General features: G+C 46.7%; 1 protein-coding gene across 2 annotated transcripts in view; it reads right to left on the reverse strand.

Moving 5' to 3' along the window:
• Nucleotides 1-284: 284 nt before the first annotated feature.
• The window catches only part of AGXT2 (alanine--glyoxylate aminotransferase 2), a 41,077-nt gene continuing 22,797 nt past the window's right edge, over nt 285-18,564 (reverse strand). The window contains 5 exon segments of one of the 2 annotated variants that reach the window (NM_001244884.1): nt 287-962; nt 5,116-5,214; nt 8,957-9,106; nt 11,462-11,553; nt 13,314-13,446. In NM_001244884.1, the coding sequence (NP_001231813.1) occupies nt 855-962; nt 5,116-5,214; nt 8,957-9,106; nt 11,462-11,553; nt 13,314-13,446 (582 nt within the window). In that variant the 3' untranslated portion in view covers nt 287-854. 2 annotated transcript variants of the gene reach the window in all.

Raw genomic sequence — 18,564 nt, forward strand, 5'->3', positions numbered from 1 at the left:
AAACTTAAATCCAAAAGACTTGTGAGAGTTCCCATCATGGTGCAGCGGAAACGAATCCAACCAGGAACCAAGAGGTTGCAGGTTCGATCCCTGGCCTCACTCAGGGGGTTAAGGATCCAGCATTTCCGTGAGCTGTGGTGTAGATCGCAGACACGGCTGGGATCTGGCATTGCTGTGGCTGTGGCTGGTGGCTGTAGCTCCAATTAGACCCCTAGCCTGGGAACCTCCATATGCCACTGGTGTGGCCCTAAAAAGACAAAAACAAACAAACAAACAAACAAAAGCCTTGTGCAATGTATTGAGTTTATTATCCCATATAACAAGAAGCCCCAAGGTAAGGTGGCTCCAGGATTGGTTAAATCAGTGGCCCACTGACATCACTAAGGACTCAGCTTCCTTCTATCCTCCAACCTCAGCAAATAAGCCCTGGCCACAATGTGGCTGGCATGGCTGGAACAGTCCCATCCTGATATAGGACTCTTCAGTGCAAGAAAAAGGACATCTCTTCCAGAGATGAAAAGCAAAAGATGAAGAAACTTTCCCTGAAGGCACCTCCATCAAGAGATTCTCCTTCAGGAATCGTGTCACATATCAGGCCTAAGACTGTCACCACAAAGGGCAATCAAACGACCATAAGTAACCTAGACTAATTAGGATCTACTCTCTGAGCTAGGGAGAGACACCCATTCCTAAAGGACGGCTTTCTCAGGATAACAGAGGCTCCGTTAACAAATACGACTGCGAGGCAGTCAACTACTTACAACTAACACCAGTGGTTCTGGAATTTCTCAAATTCACCCTTGAGCCTAAGTGGGAAGTTCTTGAGGCTTGTGATTTTTTTATTTAAAAGGTATTTATTTAGCTCTTCTCTCCATGTGTTGGATTAAGGCCGAACGGAATACTTCCACCGCAAAATCGACTTCTGGTTTAGTGATGCACATCGAGGGTGCAATGCGGAACGTCTGAGGAGACAAAGGAAATACAGCAACAGGGTGTCATAGACTCCAATGCGACTTCAAGGAAATGCCCTGGACTAAGAATCCAACGTTTTAAGGACATTCCTTGTATGGCCCTCAGGGGCTGGTCTCCTCCCTCCCCAGTGCTGTATCCAGGCCATTCACTCTCTAGTCTTTTTATTTTACTTATTTTTTATTAAAAAAAATTTTTTTTTGGCTGCGCCCATAGCATGTGGACATTCTCGGGACAGGGACTCAAACCTTCAGCATCAACCCGCGTCACAGCAGTGACAACTCCAGATCCTTAACCCACTGAGCCACCAGGGAACTCCCTCATCCTCTATCCTTGTAAACATTGTAGCATCATCTGCTCTGCCCCTTTTCCTTTTTGCCACCTGCTGGTCCTTCCCCCACTACCACGAAGGTCTTAGGCCCCTATCCACACTCCACGTGTGCCATCACCGAGGTTGACTCCGTGTTCCTGTGGGTCCCTCCGTGACCCAATAAACTGGCGTCTCAGTTCGGGGACTGCCACCACTCGTGGAACCTGCATCTGTACCCCCTGCGCCTGCTGCACCCAAGACCCGTGCCACGAGCCCCCTCTTCACTAGAAAACCTCCAGTTTCTGATTCCCATTGCTCTGCCCTTTTCATGAAACTTTAGTCCCCTCATCCCGCCATTACCTTCAGCTCTGTCACCCCACTTGGCTCTCGGCCTCTCTTTCCTACGCAGCGTGGAGCACACGGTTGGTGGATGATGTGAACTTTCCCCTTACCCGCCCCCTTGCCTTGCCGGCATCTCTCCCCTTCTGCTGCTGCACCCACACGGCAAAGCCCCAGCCCGATCGGGCTGTAATTAAACTGCTTTGCTCCAACCTCGAGAGCTGAGAAGTGGTGGAGAAAACCACACCGGGCAGACTGACATGGCCAGAAAAGCAGCCCTCTGCTCTGCTGGTGCCCTGAATGGTTGCACCCTTCCGTCACCGTCCTTCCTCTTCTAACTGCCATTCTTCTCCGTCTCCTTGCTCAACCCTGTACCTCTCACTCTGCCTCATTGACCATCTTGCCTTGTGCCTCTCAGACGCTGGGAGGCAAGACCTGTCTATAAACCTGCTTGTTCCCACATGGATTCTTTTTTTTTTTTTTTTGTCTTTTTGTCTTTTTGTTGTTGTTGTTGTTGCTATCTCTTGGTTCTTGGGCCGCTCCCGCGGCATATGGAGGTTCCCAGGCTAGGGGTTGAATCGGAGCTGTAGCCACCGGCCTACGCCAGAGCCACAGCAACGTGGGATCCGAGCCGCGTCTGCAACCTACACCACAGCTCACGGCAACGCTGGATCGTTAACCCAGTGAGCAAGGGCAGGGACCGAACTCGCAACCTCATGGTTCCTAGTCGGATTCGTTAACCACTGCGCCATGACGGGAACTCCCCCACATGGATTCTTTATTTATTTTTTTGATTTTTTCTGATTGGAGTACAGTTGATTTCCAAGGTTGTGCCAATTTCTGCTGTACAGCAAAGTGACCCAGTCATGCATATATATACATTCCTCTTCTTATATTATCTTCCCTCATGGTCTATCCCAAGAACTAGACACAGTTCCCTGGGCTGTAGAGCAGGACCTCATTGCTTATCCATTCTAAATGCAATAGTTGGCATCTACTAACCCCAAACTCCCTGTCCATCCCACTCCCTCACCTTCCCCCTTGGCAACCACAAGTCTGTTCACCACATCCCCGCCTGTCTTCTTGTATTCTTGCCTGAAGGTTCAGAGAACGAGGTGTGTCTACTATTCAACTCCAAATTTGCCACCTGTGCTCTTGGCCCTTGATACCCCCATCAGCTTCCCTCTGGGAAACATCCCTGTGTTCTCTCGCATCCTCGTCTTCTCGGCAACTTCCCCTCAGCCGACGAACAAGCAGGTGGAAAGCTCTCCTAACCCAAATCCAAATCCAAATAAGACTGGGTTGACCCTTCTGGTCCTGTCCAGCTGCAGGACAAACGCTATCCTGCCTTTTATCAAACTTACTAAAAAGACCGGTCGATGCTATTGGCCATTTGTTTTTACTCTGCCCTCCCTCAGTCTGGTTTCCAACCCATCAACCTTCTGGCTCCACTCTCTGGCTAACGCTGCCAGTCGCCTGTGAAGTGCACCACCCAGTCCTTCGCCTTCCTGGCCGTTTCGGCTACACTTGGCACTTCGGCCCCTCCCCCTTCCAGCACCTTCCACTCTCTTGCTTTCCTGACTCCACACTCTCCTTGAACCTCTCCGCCCTGTTTCTGTCTCCACCTGGGTACTTCTTATTCCATCTTTCCTTTAAATGCTGGTGTGACCCAGATGTTTATCCTCATCTTGCTGGACGTCCCACTAGACTCCATCCCAGGAGATTTCCTCCTCTCATCACTTCCGTGCTGATGACCCCCAAAGAGTGGTCCTCAGTGGTTCTTTCCTCTGAGCTGTGGACTTGTCTATAGAAAAAGGGAGCAAGTTCAAAGCTGAACTCATCCTCGAGCTCCCTGTACCAAGTCAGACACAAGGGTTTCATTCTTGACTCTCCCTCTTCCTTCATACCCAAGTTCCCTGCATTTCACTTCCAGATTGTCCTTCCAGCGTCTCCTCTATCCCTACTGCAGCTGTTCAAGTTCAAACAGCATCATCAGCCCCCATCTGGGCTCCTTGCCTCTAGTCTTGTCCCCTCAGGTTCACCCTCCTCAGAGGACAGAGTCGGGAATCAGAGTGCCTGAATTTGGATCCTGGATCTGCTTGCCACTTACTAGCTGTGTGATGTGGGTAATTTACGTAACCTCTCCGTGCCTCTTTTCCTTCATCTATAAAATAAGGACATAGTACTTATTTCATAGGCTTGTTGAGAGCATTACATGAATCAATACATGGAGAGTGTGTGTTTGACAAGTGGGAAGTCTTCTCGCCATTACGAAGCACTGCCTTGAGTCTCCAGCTCCAGCCGCGCTGGCAGCTCTTCGCACGCTGCCATGTTTCTACCTATGCTTTGAGTGTTTATCTCATTCTTTAAGGCTCAGCTTAGCCAGGAAGTCTGGCTTAGGAGTCTTTTCTCTTTCCTCCTATACCACCCCTTTTATAGCTATCAATGCGCTTACTATATTGTGTCATAATTTTCTGTTTATGTCTTTCTCTTCTGCTGGCGCCATGGAAGAAGGGACGTATCTTTATCATCACAGCTCCAGTATCCAGCATAGCAACAGCTACCTAGCACTTAAGTGTGTGCTGGGTAACTAAGGTAACTAAGCGAGTAAACAATGAATTGGTTTATGTCTTTACAAGTTGCCCATCTTAGGGTTTTTCCATCATTAAATTGCTCTGTTTGATTCATACAGAACAACATCTGGACCAGGACTAGAAAAAAACTCACTGAGCATTTCCCAGCAAAAGTGATCAATCTGGTTTTGTTTGCTATGTTTTTTTTTTTCTTTCCAGTTTGGGTTACTTTACATTTTATTTTATTTTATTTGTTTTATTGAAGTATAGCTGATTTGCAAAGGGCAGGGACACCCCAGGTCCCAACTGTGGGGCTGCACTTGGCTTTCCCAGGAAGGGGACAGGGAAGAGCTTGGTCTCTGCCTCTCCCAGCCTGAGGGCGAAGAGCACCCAGAGTGGCTGATTTTGAGTTCTGCGTTAGGGACCCAGCCAGGGTGGTCCCCCACCTCTCCTGCAGGGTCACCTGGGCCTGCCAGCACTGTGACGTTACTCTTGGCTACAGCGGCCCCTGAGGCTTAGCAGGCTTGGGGTTCACAGAGTCAGAGCCCAGGGCTGGGTTAAAAATGACGAGGCTTGTTCTTCCAGGGATTAGAACTAATTCAAACATGAGACGCACTATTTATGTATAACTTATAATACCATGTGACCTATCCTGTGAGTCCGCTGGTTTTTCTGCACAGCTGGTTTCTGCCTTGTTGGACTGTGCTCTGTATCTGTTCCAGAACCTTGGTAACCAAGCCATTTAACACAGCGCCCTCTAGTGGCCCAAGGGCTTCACTGTCCCTTTGTTTTGAAATCTGAGCACTAAGGCTAGAGGAAATTGAACTGGGTCCTCAAACATAGACATGAAGAAAAGGGACCAGCATTGGGACATCAAGGTGATGCCTACCTAAACTGATAGGTAAATACCAGCCTTTTTCTTACCTGAGAAAAAATGCCACCTCTGCCAATCAGCAGCCCCATGCATTTGCAGTCCATCAGGATTTGATTTACTTCCTCAAGGGGAAGAGGCTGGCGGCTTGTCTGTAAATACATTTAAAAAATATTTTATATCTGGCGTTTGAATAATTAAAGACATTATTCCCTAGAGAAGCAAAAAGCAACTCAAGCAATCAATGCTCTTCTCTTTCCCTCAATCGCTCTCCCCTTAAAATTAAATAAAGCCATTAATTGCTGGATCGGATGTCTTTTTTAAGGGCTGCACCTGCGGTATATAGAAGTTCCCAGGCTAGGGGTTGAATCAGAGCTATAGCTGCTGGCCTACACCACAGCCACAGCCGCAGCAACACTGGATATGAGCTGAGTCTGAGACCCACACCACAGCTCATGGCAATACCAGATCCATGACCCGCAGAGCGAGGCCAGGGGTTGAACCTGCATCCTCATGGATACTACTTGGGTTTGTTACCGCTGAGCCACTAGGAATGCCTGGATCAGATTTCTCTGGAGAATATGTTATTAAAAATATTTATTTTTATCCCAATTCATCCCAAATTCCCAAAGGCAAGATGAAGCTGAATGTAGAATGCCAGTGAATCTTGGCTCTGCAGATATTACCCCTGGGAGCTTGGTCCTTTCATAGCTGTATTTGGAGTCGACTTTGTGCGGAAATTCTCCTCTTCACATAAAGGGCTCACTTCAAAGTCCAGGAAAAGGCTCAGAACGAATGGCTAGGCTTTCCCTGGGCTGCAGCACAGCCTGGGCAGCTGCGGTGGGGCTATTTGTTCCCATCTCCTCTGCTTGTGGAATTTTCTTTTCTTCACCCATGACTTAATCCTCTTGGGTCAGGAAAGGCAAGCGCTTCTGGGGCCAAGAGGCTGATCAGGTCACCAGGCATCTGAAGGCGGTCTCTACCTGTGGGCCCAGACATGCCGGTACCCCTTGGATGATACTGAGCTGGGGACTTCCCAGTCTGTGGGCACAAACGTTCCCGCTAATAGTCATTTCAAGTCCGACTGTGTGTCTACATTACCTGGATGCCTTTTCCAACCACAGACATTTAGGTCTCAGGCCAGGCCTATCCAATTAGAATCTCTGGGCAGGGTTTAGGCATCCATATTTGTACAGCGCTCTTCAAGTGAGTGGGCTGAGCACCGAGTGCCCTCACCCTTGCTGGTCTCTCTTCTGTGGCACAGCCCTTGTGGGTATCAGCCCTGGGTCTGGCTCGGCTTTCAAATGCATAAGGCATGATCCCAGCTTGTGACTTTTTTTTCGTTTTGTTTTGTTTTGTTTTTACCCCTTTCAAAAGGCCATAGCTGAGGCTTATGGAAGTTCTCAGGCTAGGGGCTGAATCAGAGCTGCTGCTGCCAGCCTATGTTATGGCCACAGCAACAGGGGATCTGAGCCCCATCTGCAACCTACACCACAGCTCATGGCCACGCCGGATCCTTAACCCACTGAGTGAAGCTGGGGAGCTGGGTTCTTAACCTGCTGAGCCACAAGGGGAACTCCCATCATGACAGTTCTGATGAGCATCTCTGTTTATATGCCACAGGGAGGTTGACTTTGGATCAGTGGGAAGGGACGAACCCCTCCTCTCTTGCTGGGCTTTTCCGGGTGGAGCCTGGACTTGGAGGAGTCCAGACAGCGTTAAGGAAGCTCTGGGCAGGGGCTCGGATGGACTCTTCTGAGCCTTAAAACAGCCCCTGACAGGGCCCCAAATTGAAGATAAGTATGTTATGGCTGTGAGCCTGGGGCCTCGCCCCATATTACTCTTATTTTCCTGTTGTTTTCCTTTAGCTTTCAAAACTTGTTTAAACATTTCAGCTTTATACTGGCTCTTCTGTGTGGTATTAATGGGAGAGCCTTATATCCAGGGGCTGGTCTGAATATTGAAAGAATTGAGCATCAACCCTTCTAAACTAGGGGGTGTGATGAGATCAAACAGGGTTACCCCAGGGACAGCCGGGTCCCCATGGACAAGAGTGAGGGTGAAGGGGCTGGTCTGCCTAGTCCTTCCTGCTCCAAGATTCCCTGGTGTCACTCCCTTCAGAGAATCTGGCTTGGATTTTACGGAAGACTGGGACAACTTCCTTCTGCCCTGGACCTGAGGGGCCGCAGGAGAGACAGTGGGAAAGATTTGCGAGATATGGCAAAGAAAGAATCAACAGCACCTGACATTAGAAATAAGGAGAGAGAAGGAGTCACAGGTTATTTTGTGCTTTTGAGGCTGGGGAACTGGGTGAACAGAGGGGAGTGAAAAACAGGGAACTTGGGAAGAATCACTGGCTTAAGAGAAAATGCTAGATTCTATTGTCATATTGAGTTTGAAGTCACAGTGGTGACATCATCAGAAAATCACCTTCCTCCCTGGGTACGTGGGAGACAAATCCATTCACACGCAGACAAATACAAACCTCTAGATCCCATTTGCAGCAACATGGATGGAACTAGAGATTCTCATACTAAGTGAAGTGTCAGAAAGAGAAAGACAAATACCATATGATTTTCCTCATATCTGGAATCTAATATATGGCACAAATGAACCTTTCCACAAAAAAGAAAATCAGGGACGTAGAGAACAGACTTGTGGTTGCCAAGAGGAAAGGGGTGGGAGTGGGGTGGACTGGGAATCTGGGATTAACAGATGGAAACTATTGCCTTTGGAATGGATAAGCAATGGGATCCTGCTATATAGCACTGGGAAGTATATCTAGTCACTTTTGATGAAGCATGATAATGTGTGTGTGTGTGTGTGTGACTGGGTCACCTTGCTGTGCAGTAGAAAATTGACAGAATACTATAAACCAGCTATAATGGGAAAAATAAAAATCACTATAGAAAAAAAAAAAAACCCAAAGATCTTTTTTTTTTTTTTTTTTCCCTTTTCTAGGGCCACTTCCCACAGCATACGGAGGTTCCCAGGCTAGGGGTCTAATTGGAGCTGTAGACCTGGCCTACACCACAGCCATAGCAATGCTGGATCTGAGCCACATCAGTGGCATCAGAGCCACATCAGTGGCATCAGATCTCTGAGCCACGCCGGATCCCTAACCCATTCAGCAAGGCTAGGGATCGAACCCACAACTGCATGGTTCATAGTTGGATTCGGCAACCACTGCGCCACTATGGGAACTCCAAAAAAACCCATAGATCTTTAACATCCTCACCCAAAACCATCACCACAACCTGGCGCTTCTCTCTTACTTCCACTAGCTCTCAGGGCCCCCTGCCCTTCCTCCAATAATTTGCTCCCTTTCTTATATTTCTTTCTTTCTCCTTTCGTTTTCCTTCTTTCCTTCCTTCCTTCCTTCAACAGTCGCACCTGTGGCATATGGATGTTCCCAGGCTTGGGGTCAAATTGGAGCTGAGGCAGCCTACACCACAGTCACCGCCACACCAGATCTGAGCCGCATCTGCGATCTACACTGCAGCTTGTGGCCACACTGGCTTCTTAACCCACTGAGTGGGGCCAGGGATGGAACCCACCTCCTCATGGCTACTAGTCGGGTTCTTAACCTGCTGAGCCACAACGGGAACTCCCTTTATATTTCCAATTCAAAATATTCAGTCCTCACCGATGCTCTTTGCCAAGCCTGGCAAAAATAATACCAGCCCCCTTTTCCAAAAGGTCTTCCTCACTCTCCCGGAACTCTTGACAACCCGCTAGCATTCTGTGGATACTCGACCCTCTTTGCTCATCGCTAATCCACCTTCGCTGAGTCTTGCGGTCCCCGTGTGCTCTCTCGCTAAGAACCAGGCAAGTGAGCTTGCAGCCGCCGAGTGCCACCGTAAGCTGCAGAGAGTGCGGCAGGTCAGAACCTACCTTATCCTTCACCATCTCTATTCCTATCATGAGGCCTTTGCCTCGGACATCTCCAACAATGTCGAATTCATCCCGCAGCTTAGCCAACTTCAGTAACAAGTAGGTGCCCACTTCTCGGCTGTTCTCTTGTAGGTTTTCGTCTTGAATCACCTGTTGAGAGAAAGCCCCCAGGGACCTTGCACTTAAAATGTTTTAAAACTGAGAAACATGGAGAAATAAATGTATGGGACCCTCTTTACAAAAACTTGACCAGACAAACAGAACTCAACGTCTGGTGTGGCCTCTATGTATGGGGCATGTATGGACCACAGGAAGGTCTGCCGTAAGGAGAAAAAAGTTTTGGTAGAGGGGATGCTTCCCTCTTCCCTTCCTCATCTTTAGGGGTGGGGAAAAATTTAGGAAAAAATAAAAGAGACATCACCATGTGGAGCTCTGTGTGGGCCCAGAGTCAGGGAACATGAACATACAAAAAGATTTTTACCTACTTCTGGAGCTCCTGTTGTGATGCAGCAGAAATGAATCCGACTAGGAACCATGAGGTTGCGGGTTCGATCCCTGGCTTCGCTCAGTGGGTTAAGGATCTGGCGTTGCTGTGGCTGTGGTGTAGGCCAGTGGCTGTAGCTCTGAATTGACCCCTAGCCTGGGAACCTCCATAGGCTGCGGGTGCAGCCCTAAATAGCACTTTTTACCCACTTCCGCTCAGAGCAGAGAGCTGTGATTAGTGACAAGATACAAGCAGTATAGTACATTTATAATCAGCTGGTAATAACTGCAGGACTCCAGGCAGAACGTGATGTTTTTAAGACCTGTTTACCTAAATCCTATCATCTCAATTAGTCCAGGTGACACAGTGCTTAAAAAATAAGTTGGCAAGGTCAACAGAATGAAATAAATGACATATCCCTTTCCTTACTTTCTCATTTCAAGATGTAATCCTATTTGAAGATGCTTATTTAATTATCAAGGACAGCTTCTCTTTATTTATTTTTCTATAAAAATGCTTTTAAATTAAATTTTTTTTTTTAGCTTTTTTTAGGGCCACACTTGCGGCATATGGAGGTTTCCAGGCTAGGGGTTGAATCGGAGCTGCAGCTGCCAGCCTACGCCAGAGCCACAGCAACACAAGATCCAAGCCACGTCTGCGACCTATACCCAGCTCATAGCAACGCCAGATCCTTAACCCACTGATCAAGGCCGGGGATTGAACCCAGGTCCCATGGATACTAGTCAGATTTATTACCGCTAAGCCTGCATGGGAACTCCCTAAATTTAATTTTTTGAGTAGGCGGATCATGTGCCTCATTCAAATATCAGAAAGTACAGAAGTGTAGAGTAGAATGAGCATCTCTGACCCCTGCTCCCCAGCTACCAAGTTTCCCCACAAATAACTACTGTTACTGATCTCTTGGACATTCTTCCAGAAATATGTTACCCTTATTTAAGAAAATGCTATTATGCACATTAGCAAGGGCTGAACATTTTTTCTCCACAGACGAGACCCCAGGCAAAAATCAAGGGACTGGGGTGAACAACAGCTGAATCACCCAGTTGGAACTGCAAAGAACTTGCTTTGTGGTCTTTTAATTTATGACAGTACGACGGAAGTAAGGAAGAATATACAAGACAGGACCCAAATTAAACTGACATCACCGATAGCCATGGGTAACTATCCATAAAATATCACCACTCAAATAACAAAGGAGGGAGTTCCCATCGTGGCTCAGTAGAAACGAATCGGACTAGGAATCATGAGGCTGCAGGTTTGATCCTTGACAGAGCTCAGTGGGTTAAGGATCCGGCATTGCCATGAGCTGTGGTGTACGTCGCAGAAGCGGCTCGGATCTGTTGTTGCTACGGCTGTGGTGTAAGCCGGCAAACGTAGCTCTGATGGGACCCCCTAGCCTGGGAACCTCCATATGCTGCAGGTGTGGCCCTAAAAATAAAAAAAACAAAAATCGAAAAACCCCCCAAATAACAAAGGAATTTTCAGTGGCTAGAGGAATTCTGATGTTTTCCATGAGTGTGAGGTCTATTTTATATTATTTCATACCAAATACATTAAGCACTCACAGTAAATCTTAAAAAAGGAGGAGGGGAAGAGTAATAATTGGAGATCTAACTTAAATTCATGGACTAGTAATTAACTCTTCACTTTAATTATGTAATATGATCAACTTCTGTTAATGGGCATATGGTTGTTTTTCTTTCTTTTTTTAGGACCACACCCGAGGCATACGGAGGTTCCCAGGCTAGGGGTCAAGTTGGAGCTGAAGCTGCCAGCCACAGCCACAGCAACATGGGATCTGAGCCACATCTTGGACCTACACCACAGCTCACGGCAATGCTGGATCCTTAACCCACTGAGTGATGCCAGGGATCAAACCAGAGTCCTTAGGGATACTAATCAGATTCTTTTCCACTGTGCCGTGACGGGAACTCCCTCAAATAGTTTTGAAATGGCTGTTCTATGAGATGAGTGAGGTTGACACGGCTGTTGGAATGTACCTCAAGCACTGCTGATCCAATGGCACAGGCCACGGGGTTCCCCCCGAAGGTGTTGAAGTGAAACAGGCATTTGGCCAAAGACTCGGCAATCTCTAGGGGAGAAAATAAAAGGTGGGTAAAGAGTAAGACATTCCCATCTATAATCTCCCATCATGGCGTTGGGACTATATTTATTTTCCTGTTGTGTATGTAGGCATATTTCATGGCAACCAATTCATTCTTCACTCATCAGACAGTGGATGTTATGGATGGAATTGTTTATCCCCCACCCTCCATTCATATGTTGAAGCCCTAACCCCTAATGTGACAGTAATTGGAGGTAGGGCCATTAGGGAGGGAATTAGGGTTAAATAAGGTCATAAGGGTGGGGCCCTAAGCCAATAGGATTGGTGTCATAAGAAGCAGAGACACCAGAGCCCTCTCTGACTGTAGAATAGGACATGTGAGGACATGAAAGCGATTGTTTGCAAGAAAGATTTCACCAAACCCCAACTCTGCAGGCATCTGGATCTTGGACTTCAACCTCTGGAACTGTGAGAAAATAAATGTCTGTGTTTAAGTCACCCAGCCTGTGTTATCTTGCTATGGTAGCCTGAGCTGATGAATGCAGTGGATGAGGAAAAATTCCTTATTTACTCAATGAGAAGTTTAATAATAAAATCTCTAATGTGTTGTGAGAATTGAAAAGTACTTTAAAACTTGATTTATGGGAACATACATAAAACTTTCAGTAGCTAAACATTTTTTCTGTTTCCCACTCTTGGGAATAAGAAGGCAATATTAAAATAAAATTGCATATCAAGGATTTAGTAACACAGTTTCCAGATTGTTTCAGGGTGAATATATGTTCTGTTCATTATACTTCACTGTCTAGATCCATGTTTTATTGCCTTTATTCATTTAGCAGAAACAGTGAGTTATCACAAGACATTTAATTACCTGTTGGAGCCTCCTGAGTGTGCTTACTATTGGTGAGAAAAACAAGTGAAATAATTTTAAGATTTTCAACAATACATAGTTCATAAAATTATTTTCTGTAAAACCTCACTAAAATGGGAAATACATTTTACAGAATGTACAATACAATCTCACTTAGCTACTTCGTTGATGAACAACAGAGAAAACTGTCACTCTGGACCTTGAGTCTATAGCTTATTGCTGTGACAAGACCAGGTCAGAATCTCCTTCAAGAATATGCCTCCCAGCGTTCCCATTGTGGCGCAGTGGTAATGAATCTGACTGGTATCCATGAGGATTCAGGTTCAACCCCTGGCCTTGCTCAGTGCGTTAAGGATCCAGGGTTGCTGTGAGCTGTGGTGTAGGTTGCAGATGTGGCTTGGATCTGGGGTGGCTGTGGCTGTGGTATAGGCCAGAAACTGTAGCTCTGATTTCACCCCTCGCCCTGGAACTTCCATATGTTGCTAGTGCATCCCTGAAAAAAAAAAAAAAAGATAAAAAGAAAAAAAAAGAATATGCTTCCCTTGAAACTTCAGGGCTGGGTTCAGGTTGGTTAACAAGGATCTCTTATGTTGGTCTGTGGTGCCACAGTTGCCTAGACATTGTCAGTGCGGTGGAGCTCTGCACTTCATTTTGGGGCTGGGAGTGTTAGCCTTCCTTACAGCAAGACCGAAAAAAAAAAAAAAAAAAAAAAAAAAAGGAGAGAGAGAGATTGGTTTTCTTTCATCTCTTCCACACTCTGGTAGACAGAACTGTTTTCCTTTTTCCTTGCTTGGGAAATGCATGAGGAGTTCCCATTAAGGTCTCCAGTCCACCCAAGTTCCAATACATATGTTTCCTACCATTGCAGATGCAAGAGACCCAGAAGTCGACCCACGCTGCCCACCGTTCCTACCTGGAGATGTCACAACTGCCGCCATGGGAAAGCCATTCCCAATCCCCTTAGCCATGGTGACAATATCTGGCAGGACGTCATGGGTTTGGAAGCCCCAGAAGTGAGAACCCAACCTTCCAAATCCTGTCTGCACCTGATGGAAACAAACCCCAAGTCACTGGAAACCTTTTAAGGAAATCTGGTTTTCCTGACCCTCCCGTTTCTTCTCTTTGCTCCTCTTCCATCTCCTCAACGTCATCCTCATCACCATCCTGGGACTATTGCAGACAAGGCACTGAATCCGTGCCTGAGCTTTTAGGCACCAAAAGCCATTTACCACTAACATTGTGTGACTCTAGACATGTTTCTTTCTTTTTCTTTTTTTCTTTTTTTTTTTGGTCTTTTTGTCTTTTTGCCATTTCTTGGGCTGCTTCCGCTGCATATGGAGGTTCCCAGGCTAGGGGTCTAGGTGGAGCTGTAGCCGCCAGCCTACACTACAGCCACAGCAACGCGGGATCCGAGCCACGTCTGCGACCTAAACCACAGCTCACGGCAATGCCGGATTCTTAACCCGCTGAGCAAGGCCAGGGATCGAACCTGCAACCTCATGGTTCCTAGTCGGATTCGTTAACCACTGAGCCACGACGGGAACTCCTAGACATGTTTCTTAAGTCCTGTGTACCTATGTTAACTCTGTTGAGCAGAAACTCTGCAGTGATACATCACAGGGCTGCTGGGGGGGGGAGGTCACGTACTTAGTGCCTGTGCAAAAGATCGTGATGATTAGCAATCCTTAATAAGGCTGATCCTTATACAACTACAGGGGTGATAAATTCATTGAATATAAATAAATAAATAAATAAATAAAAATTATTACCAAAAAAAAAAAAAAAAAAAAAAAAAGGCTCTCCTGTGTGTAAGGTGGCAGGGGAAGGGGAGAGGCTGTGTCTGTCCAGGGTGGATGAAGTGGGAGTTACAATGATGCGACTCTGCCCAGATAGGCTGGTTATCCTCTTTCCCTGTGGTCTCCTTTTCTTCCTGTGAATTAGTCATGAGGGGAACCTGGCTAAACCACATAACTCAGGGTGGAACTGCGTTGACCTTCATTGTTTTGTGCATGCTATTTGCTCTTTCTAGAAGACCCGCTCCCTGCTTCTTCCTCTCATTAATGCCTCTTGTCTTTCAAAACACAGCTTCCTTGGAGTTCCCGTCGTGGCGCAGTGGTTAACGAATCTGACTAGGAACCATGAGGTTACGGGTTCCATCCCTGGCCTTGCTCAGCGGGTTAAGGATCCGGCATTGCCGTGAGCTGTGGTGTAGGTCGCAGATGTGGCTTGGATCCCGAGTTGCTGTGGCTGTAGTGTAGGCTGGCGGCTACAGCTCCGATTCGACCCCTAGCCTGGGAACCTCCATATGGCATGGGAGTGGCCCAAGAAATGGTAAAAAAGACAAAAAAAAAAACAAACCAAAAAAACCCACAGAAAAAAAAAAACCCCAAAAATACATCTTCCTCATTACCTAGGCCAGGAAGCTTGGCTTGAGCCCATTAGGGCCCCTACTCAAGGCACTAGGCTGCCATCGGAACCTCTCACCTCGCACTATTATCACCAGCCTTCATGTCTAATAACAGAGAGGGTGTCTTATTTTTCTCTTTACCCACAATAGCTAGCACAGTCTGATCAAAATAGACAGTGTTCAGAGAATGAATAAAGAAGCGGTAAAAGCGCCTATGTGAATAAAGCCACGCAAACATTTCCATGTAAATTTCGCCAGAGTCTTTTTGGTGATGGTCCCAGCCTCTTGGTCTGTCTGTCTTGATCCCTCTATACCTGCCTGCACTTCAGGTTAGGGATAGAGGTACAGGTACTTGAAGCTAATTCTGAAATGCACTTCAGAGAGCAAGGGTCCATGGAGTTCTTGTCCTGGCTCAGTGGTAACAAACCTAACTAGTATCCATGAAGATGTAGGGTGGGTTCCTGGCTTCACTCAGTGGGTTAAAGATCTGTCATTGCTGTGAGCTGTGGTGTAGGCTGGCAGCTGCAGTTCTGATTGGACCCCTAGCCTGGGAACTTCCATATGCTTCAGGTATGGCCCTAAAAAGACCAAAAAAAAAAAAAAAAAAAAAAAGGGAGAGAGAGCTAGTGAGAGAGCAATGTTCCTGCCCTGCTCTCTCCAAGGTGCTGCCACCAAGATGGATTTCTGGGTCACCGTTAGATAAGAGTGAACAAGGCAGGAAAAGGCTTAGACTTGGGAGTCAGACAGCACTGGGAGCGAATCCTGGGTCTCTCACTTCCTAGTTACGGGCCTCTGGACAAGCTGATGGATTTGACCAAGTGAAATAAGGTAGGAAGAGCTCATGGGAAATCCATCCATTTTGTCTTCCTTCTCATCTTCATTTTTCACTTCATCTATCGAAGTTCAATAAATGGTGGAAATTGAGATTGTTTGGACAACACATGAAGTCGTGGAGGACAATGAACCATGTTTGGCCACCTAGGAAGTATCAGTCTCACAGAATCTTTCAGTCCAACAGAGGTGACTCATTCTAAAATTCAGAAACTCAAACTCAGTTCAGAGCACATCCTTGTTGAGAGAAGCAGGCTGGGTCTACCACAACGAGAGTGGATGGGAGCTATGGGCACATGTGCCCTACCTAAAAGCAGTCAATTTCAAATTTAGACCCAGCCCATGCCAGCCCAGCAAGGACTGACTGCCCAATCTGGCCCCAGCAGTGGCCAAATTTATTTTAGATTCCAAATTCCTCACTTTAAAGAAGAGTTCTAGGAGTTCCTGCTGTTGGCAAAGTGGATTAAGGATCCAGTGTTGCTGCCACTATGGCCATTGCAGCTAAATCCTTGGCCTGGTGGCTTCCATATGATATAGGTGTGGCTAAAAAAAAAAAAAAAAAATCACTGGGTACCAGCACTGGCCCTGCCCTCAGCCATCTTCTGCTCCTTCCATTTCTGTGTTCCTTTTTCTTATCTTTTTTTTTTGTTTTCCATAGCCATTGCAGGACTATGCTATTGCTTTCTATATTGCAGGTTTTCCCAGTGGTTGGTGTGGCCCTGGAGTCTGGCAGTGCGCTTCTTTGAGCTCTGTCCCTACTAACTGCATGATTTTGACAGGCGAATTAACCCTCCTGGACTTAAATTCACTCATTTGTAAAACGGGCATAATTACAACGAGGCACACCTTATAGAATTGCTATGAGCATTAACCAAGTTCACACATACAAAGCTCGACAGTGCCTGACACCTAGTCAGGGTTCAGGAAGTTCTGGCTATTCTTATCTTTACCGAGTCATTAGGACAGTGCTTCTGAAAGTCACCCTGTGTTGGTTTCCGATTAGGTTGTTGAAAATAATAAAACACAAAGCATAGGAAATCCTGAAATCCATTATTTTCTTTGAATTTAATCTCCTTTCCCTCGGATTAACCCCATGGCGGCAGCTTCGCGGTGGCTGATTCCAAAGGTTAAAGTTTGCTCTCTTCACTAATGTAGCTAATGGTAAACTCACTGAATAGGCTTTTCTTCTTCTTTTTAAATAGCAAATTAACTTTCTTCAGGACTTTGGTTCATATTCCCTAAACTTGCAGGGCGGGGGGAAAAAAAAAAGGCGGGGGTGGGGGGATGGACAGGGCAGGAGGACCTGGCCCAGGCTTCCATGTGCAGGGCACTGGGAGTCTTCCTGGGGACCACAGAGACCTGGCTGTACGAGAAACTTGCAGAGAAGAACTCTGCTGAGGGGGCAGCCCAATGTCTGTTTTAGTTGAGGAAAAGTGTTCAGGCAAAGATGGCCAGACTGCACCAGGTGTGATTCATACCCGTTCTCCACCTGTTTTCAGTGGTCACGCCACGTGGTCATAGAACCATGATGGGTCACCCGGAAACCAGATGGGAGCCCTTCGGAGGCCCTGCTGGTTGCCCTCTCACCTTTTGCTCTCCATGGCCATTCTCCGAGGCAAAAGGCTGCTTTCTTTGATATGCCCCAATAGGAGGTGTGATTATAAGGTGAATTAGCCCCTTTAGGAAAGACCTAGAGTAGAACTCACAGAGCCAGTGAATTTTATTCCCTTCAAAGCATCCCTGTAGAGGTACAGTATGTTTATTCCAACAATGTTGTCCTAACTCGAACTCTTTTATTTTTTTAATTTAATTATTTAATTCACTAATCATTTTCTTTTTAGGGCTGCACCTGTAGCATATGGAAGTTCCCAGGCTAGGGGTCGAATCGGAGCCACAGCTGCTGGCTTACGCCACAGCCACAGCAATGTCAGGTCTGAGCATCGTCTGAGACCTACACCACCGCTTGCAGTAATGCTGGATCCATTACCACTAAACAAAGCCAGGGATTGAACCCACATTCTTGTGGACACTATGTCGGGTTCTTAACCTGCTGAGCTACTATGGGAACTTCACAAGCTCTTTTAGAAAAAAATTTTTTTTGAAACTAGTTTTTGAAAATCTATGATGGTGGCCCTCTTCTAACTTAGAGGTTGGACTTTTTTTTTTTTTTTTTTGTCTTTTGTCTTTTTGTTGTTGTTGTTGCTATTGCTATTTCTTGGGCCGCTCCCACGGCATATGGAGGTTCCCAGGCTAGGGGTCGAATCGGAGCTGTAGCCACCGGCCTACGCCAGAGCCACAGCAACGCGGGATCCGAGCCGCGTCTGCAACCTACACCACAGCTCATGGCAACGCCGGATCGTTAACCCACTGAGCAAGGGCAGGGACCGAACTCGCAACCTCATGGTTCCTAGTCGGATTCGTTAACCACTGCGCCACGACGGGAACTCCATGGACTTTTTAAAAACTATGATTTCCAAACAAGTTACTAAGGTTGGATAAATGCTTCCAGGCTGGTGAATACTATTTTGGCAAAAATGAAAATGAAAACTTGGTTATGACATTGAACTAAATTGAATCCCTGATGCAATCCCTAAATGGGAATTTAAGAAGATGTTGGGGGAGTTCCCGTCACGGCGCAGTGGAAACGGATCTGACTAGTATCCATGAAGATGAAGGTTCGATCCCTGGCCTTGCTCAGTGGGTTAAGGATCCGGCGTTGCCATGAGCTGTGGTGTAGGTCGCAGATGAGGCTCAGATTCTGTGTTGCTGTGGCTCTGGCGTAGGCCAGTGGCTACAGCTCCAATTTAACCCCTAGCCTGGGAACCTCCATATGCCGTGGGTGTAGCCCTTAAAAAAAAAGAAAAGAAAAAGAAAAAAAAGAAAAAAAAAGATGTTGGGTGAATGGCAGCATCCCCTGTGCCTGTTA

The sequence above is a fragment of the Sus scrofa genome, chromosome 16 (assembly GCF_054392235.1).
Source record: "Sus scrofa isolate SSC_HxYL_T2T_F1_AM1 chromosome 16, Sscrofa_HxYL_maternal_Yorkshire_Landrace_v2.0, whole genome shotgun sequence".
NCBI lineage: Eukaryota > Metazoa > Chordata > Mammalia > Artiodactyla > Suidae > Sus > Sus scrofa.